This window comes from Athene noctua, chromosome 6, assembly GCF_965140245.1.
Source record: "Athene noctua chromosome 6, bAthNoc1.hap1.1, whole genome shotgun sequence".
Classification (NCBI taxonomy): Eukaryota; Metazoa; Chordata; class Aves; order Strigiformes; family Strigidae; genus Athene; species Athene noctua.
This window is the reverse complement of record NC_134042.1, coordinates 4,031,444-4,037,443: the sequence shown is the minus strand read 5'-3', so window position 1 is coordinate 4,037,443 and position 6,000 is coordinate 4,031,444. Positions and strand designations below refer to the sequence as shown.

At 45.1% G+C, this 6,000-nt stretch overlaps 1 protein-coding gene across 1 annotated transcript in view; it reads right to left on the bottom strand.

The window, feature by feature from the left end:
• Window positions 1–2,101: 2,101 nt before the first annotated feature.
• The window catches only part of PDHX (pyruvate dehydrogenase complex component X), a 58,388-nt gene continuing 54,489 nt past the window's right edge, over window positions 2,102–6,000 (bottom strand). The window contains exon 11 of the mRNA XM_074909341.1: window positions 2,102–2,460. Coding sequence (XP_074765442.1) covers window positions 2,196–2,460 — 265 coding nt within the window. The 3' untranslated portion in view covers window positions 2,102–2,195. The remainder of the gene's footprint in view (window positions 2,461–6,000) is intronic.

The window sequence follows — 6,000 nt, the reverse complement described above, 5'->3', positions numbered from 1 at the left end:
TATGGTAACAGAACAAGCCAAAGAAGAAAACTTACTCAGCAAAAACTCTCAACTTAGTATTAACTAAAGGTTTTGTCTTGCAATTACCTTCTTAATTACGACAACAGCTCAAACAACTCCTCCAAATATTTTTAAAAAGTACTTTCATAAACCAGAATAAGAAAATCTCTGACTTCTACTGATAATTTCTATTTTCACCAGGTCCTGTAAATGTGGTTATTTCATTACAAACACATATAATACATGGTTCCACATTTACAGAAAAAAGAATATAAGAAAAAAACAACCTACTGTTAATTTAAACTCCAGGCCAACGCACTTAAGTCAGAGTTTATAATTCAATATACCCTGACAATGAAATACTTTCTACTTACATCTTTATTCTATCCATGCAAAGAGCAGCATTAATCAGCAAATATTCAGTGTGCAAAATATGACCTTTCATACTGGAACCTCTATGAGATTAAGAGATCAGAGCTAGCTTTTAATCACAATACTGCTGGCACAATTATCTTGTGTTTTACGTTAACCACAATATATCACAGAGCACCTCAAAAAAATATTTTTTTCTATTTTGTGGTACTGAAGAATATACACAAGTGGGGGCAACTTCTAAATTAAAAAAGCGTACTTGTCCCCAAATTAAGTCAAAGAAAAAAAATTAATCTTAGGTTATACAGAATGTTTTCACTGGATGGTGGTTCCATCAAAAAACTAAAAATCAACAACACTGAGATTCCATCCTTCACGGAGAATACATGTATTCAGACAAGTTTATTCTCCTCTCTAGCCCTCTGCAAGGCATTAGATTATGCAGTCATCTTAAAATACTGGAAAAATAGATGCACCTACAGTTTAAATGTGCTTTGATGAGTTCTAATTATATGAAAAAAAGCTGTGGATTTCAACAGATTACTTAATGTTCTGAGAAATTACTTTTTTATCTATGATCTAATATAGTCTCTCAGAATTTCCTGTTCTTTCTTTTCCCTGTTCTTCTCCACAGTCATCTTTTCTCCAGTGTAGGTTATAATAAAGGGGAAGATAAAGAAGTGTTAAATCTCTGATGTAAATTAAGTTAAACCAAAACTTTTTTTTGTTTGCTCTTCTGTAGGAAGCCATTGAAGCATCTGTCAAAATCTTACAAACCTTATTTCAATCTAATTTGCATGGCACAACATGCCAGAGAAGTCTTCAGAAAACTGAAAAACTTCCTACTGCAGCGTATAATTTAGCTACTCGGTTATCTTGGTATTGACCAGGACTCATAACAGCACTTGGCTCAATTATGATTCTTGGTTTCCTCACTTTAAAAGCTAGATATTTATCCCTTAAATAAAGCATCCCATCTCAGCACAGGAAAGATCCCACCTGTAGTACTGCATCCAGCTCTGGAGTACTCAGCACAGTAAAAAGACATAGACCTGGCTGAGCAGGTCCAAAGGAGGTCACAAAAATGATCACAGGGCTGGAGTACCTCTCCTACCAGGACAGGCTGAGAGAGTCAGGGCTGTTTAGTCTGGAGAAAGGAAGGCTCTGGGGAGACCTTGTTGCAGCCTTTCAATACTTAAGGGGCTACAGGAAAGATAGGGACAGACATTTTAGCAGGACCTGTTGCAATAGGACAAGGAGTAATGGCTTTAAGCTGAAAGAGGGTAGATTCAGACTAGATATAAGGAAGAAATTTTTTTACAATGAGGGTGGTGAAACACTGTCACAGGTTGCCCAGCGAGGTGGCAGATGGCCCCTCCCTGGAAGTGTTCAATGTCAGGTTGGACAGGGCTCTGGGCAACCTGATCTATTGGAAGGTGTCCCTGCTCATTGCAGGGTCATTGGACTAGATGACCTTTAAAGGTCTGTTCCAACCCAAACTATTCTATGATTCCCTTTGAAATTTCATAAAGTTCTGTTGAATTTTCCTTTACAGAAGAGACTGACTTTTCTATGAAAATGTTACGTGCCATTAGTATTAAGTGTTTAAAGAAATGTAGTATGTTAAAGTCTTTTAGCTTTACAGTATAAAACCTGATCATTGCAAAAGACTAAAAGCATGAAAATTGAGTTTTTCATGTTAATTTAATAAATATTTTAACTGTCCGTCTCACAGTAACTTTTTATTCCTCTATACAGAAAAACAACCCCAAGTACATAACAGTTATATATGTTGTCAAACCAAGAAGCAATCTTCACCGAGTTTAACACAAGGCAAGTCGTATCGGATTCTCTAAGTTGGCTTTCAAGGTCTCCAGAAACTTTGAAGCCAGTTCATCATCTACCACCCGACCATCACTTGAAAGAGTCACTGTCATGAGTTGATGCTGCTGAAGTTTCTCATTCCCTTCTTCATCTTCCACAATCTTGAGCTCTGGTCTTGCTCGTCCAACAGCCAGGATGCAGGCTTGGGGAGGGTTTATGACTGCAGTGAAATCATTGATGCCAAACATGCCCAGATTGGAGATGCTAAATGAAAGAGAAGAGTTACCAGTGATGTCAGAAATTATGTATCACCTAGAAGAAATAATCTATATTCAGTGACCACTATGATCTAATTATCTCCCAATGCTAAACACATAAACTCCGAAATAGATCTGAACTGGATTTCAGTTAAGCACATTCAGAATCTTAAGGTTTTACAGTAATATATCCTTGCATTGCACAAACTAAAGGCAGAAAGTAGGACAGGAAATTGGTATCTTCAAATAAACTTTGCCTGCCCCTGTTCTGAGTCAAATGTCTTTTAGATTGAACTTTACAAATTTTAGGTTACAATGGCTGCTGATAAGTAAGTGATATGATTTGGGCATTTAGATATCACTCAGGCATAGGAAAGCCTCATCATGCCTTTCTCCCTTCCACATAGAATCACAGAACGGTTTGGGATGGAAGGGACCTTAAAGATCATCTAGTTCCAACCCCCTGTCACAGCAGGGACTTGCCCTTGGTGAAGCTGTGCTGGCTGTCTCGAATCGCCTCCCTGTGCTCCGTGTGCCTCAGCACAGCTTCTAGGAGGATCTGATCCATGGTCTTGTCAGGCACAGGGGTGAGGCTGACAGGTCGCTAGTTCCCAGGGTCCTCCTTTCTACCCTTTTTAAAATGGGTGCAGCGTTTCCATTTTTCCAGTCACCAGGGACCTCACCTGGCTGCCACGAGTCTTCAAATATCATGGAGAGTGGTTTGACAACTACATCAGCCCATTTCCCCACAGACTTATGTATGTTCAGGTTCCTCAGGAGATCACGCACCTGATCTTCTCTTGCAGTGGGAGGGATTTTTCTCCCCCCCCCGCATCTTGCGGTCCATCCACTCGAGAGGTGTGGGAAGAGAGGCTGCCTGTGAAGACTGAGGCAGAAGCGTTGCTGACTGCCTCAGCCTTCTCATCATCCATTGTTACCAGATTGCCAGTCTTGCTCATCAGGGTGGGGTTACGCTTTCTCTGACTTTCCTTTTCTGGCTGACATACCTGTAGAAGCCCTTCTTCTTATTCTCCACGTCCCTTGCCAAGTTCAACTCCAGCCACGCCTTGTCCTTCCTGGCCCCATCCCTGCACAACCGGGCAGCGTCCCTGTGCTCTTCCCAGGATGTCTGTCCCTGCTGCCACTGCCTGGGCATTTCCTTCTTTCCCTTTTGTTCCACTGGCAGGTCTCAACTCCGCCATGCAGTCTCTTGCCTTCCTTCCCTGCTTTCTTACACTGGGGATCAAGAGCTCTTGCACTCTGTGGAATCACCCTTAAAGATCTGCCAGCTCTGTTCTGTCCCCTTGTCCCCGAGGGCAGTTTCCCAGGGGGTCCTCCTGACTAACTCGTTGAACAGCTGGCAGTTTGATTCCTAAAATCCAGCGTCCTGGCTTTACTCTTCGCCTGACCCATAGCCCTCAGGACTGTGAACTCCACCAGGGCACGATCACTGCAGCCCAGGCTGCCTCCGCTCTTGATGTCACTGATCAGCTCACTTGCGATGGTGACCCGCAGGTCCAGTATCGCATCCCCTCTGGGAGGGCTGTCTGTTACTTGGCCTCAGATTCATCCTCGATGCACTCCAGGAGTCTCCTGGACTGCCTACAGCTCGCCCTGCTACTTTTCCAGCAGATGCTGGGGTGGCTGAAGTGCCCCGGCAGGACGAAAGCCTGCGAGCACAGCGCCTCCTGCAGCTGGAGCACGAAGGCTTCGTCAGCTGGCTCCCCTTGATCGGGCAGCCTGTGGTAGGCACCAACCACAAGGTTCCCTTTGTTGCCTCGGTCTCCGATTCTTACCCATAAGCTTTCAGTCTGCCCACCCGTGGACACACTTCAGAGAGAGCTCTTCACACCCCATCCATTTCTTGGTGTAGATCACCTGTCCCTTCTGCACAGCCTGTAGCCATCGACAGCTGCACTCCCCACATGGCATTCATTCCACCAACTTTCAGTAACGGCCACTAGGTCACAAGTTCCGAGCAGCACAGTGGCTTCCAACTGCCCCTGCTTGTGCCCACGCTGCGTGCATTGGTGTAGAGACACTTCAGCTGGGCTGTCGGCCGTGTCACCTCCTCAGAGGAACATCCCTTAATTCCTTTGAGGCATTTCACTGCTGTTTTCCTGTTGGCTCCTAAGCTCTTACTCAACTCCGTAAGACTTCAGGAGTGCTCCTGTAGCCAGCAGGTCTTGGAGCAACAGGCCGAGGGCCTTGCCAGCACCCCATCCCTCTGACCTTGGCATGTCGTCCCACAGCTTGTCACGGGTGAGCCTGGTATTATCCCCCTCCCCCTTCAAGGCTAGTCTAAAGCTCTGCCAGCGAGCCCCAATGCTCGTGAGCAAATGCCACCTTCTCCCTTTGAGAAAGGGGAATCCCATCTGATGCCAGCAAACCCGGTGCCGTGTAGGCACAAAAGCCAAAACTGTGGCAGTGACACCAGACATGGAGCCATGTATTAATAGACTCAGTGCATCCATTTCCTCCACTGTCACTGCCCACAACTGGAAGGAGAAGGGAAAAAATAACCTTTGCTCCAGATTCCCTTACCAACCACCCCAAGGCCCTGAAGTCTCTTTTGATTGCCCTTAAACTACGTGTTGTGGCTTCATCACCATCCACATGGAAGAGCAACAATTAGTCCAAGGGCCGTTCCAGTTTCCTGGTGATGTGTTTAACCCTGGCCCCAGAGAGGCAGCAGACTTCCCTGAGAGGAAGGTCTGTCTGGCATATTAGACCCTCTGCTATCCTCAGAAGTGGGTCACCTACAACTTTAACCCATCTTCTCTTCCTCGTGGAGGTCATCGTGATACAGGGAGGGTATGCCTTTCTGATCTTTGCAACACCTATGTTGTAGAGGGACTGTCACCAAATCTTGTATTGACTGGCCTTCCACATCCAGAGCCTCATACCTGTTGTATAGAAGCACCTGGAAATGTGAGGTGGGCAAGGAGGGGGTTCATCTGATGCCTTGAGTGCAGACTTGCCTCCATTCACTCCTTTCCTTTAAGCTACTGCCTTCAGCCTGATGGGGAGAGGATAGAAGATCCCCTTGATCTTGATTTTTTTCTGGTGCCTGTTTCTGTCCAAGGGAGGGCAGAGAATGGTTCCACCAGTCCATCTATTTCTCAGATTCCCTGATGCTCCTTAATTTTCTACCTCCTCTTGTAGCTCTGCCACCAGGCTGAGCAGATCACCCACCTTGTCACACCCCACCCAGCTCTTCTCGCTACTGCAACAGTTATTCACACTCAGGGGCCATTTGTGTTGCTGAAGACATCCAAGTCTGCTGCCTTTCCATGTGTTTTTTTCTCCTGAAAGTCTAGAGGTTTTTTTGACCACTCCTCTAGCATGAAAGCCACATACTCCAGACAGCTGCAACCCAGGCACATTAATATACCTTACAGTGTAAGCCAAATCATCTTGCTAACATTTTTTTTTTCCTCTCTGTCTTGTTTTTCATCTTGCCAAATACTTTTTCCTGAGAATAAAGTAGGTCAGTGTCAATGTAGCTTCTGGAATGTGCAGACACAGCTGACAGTGCTTTTGTGAA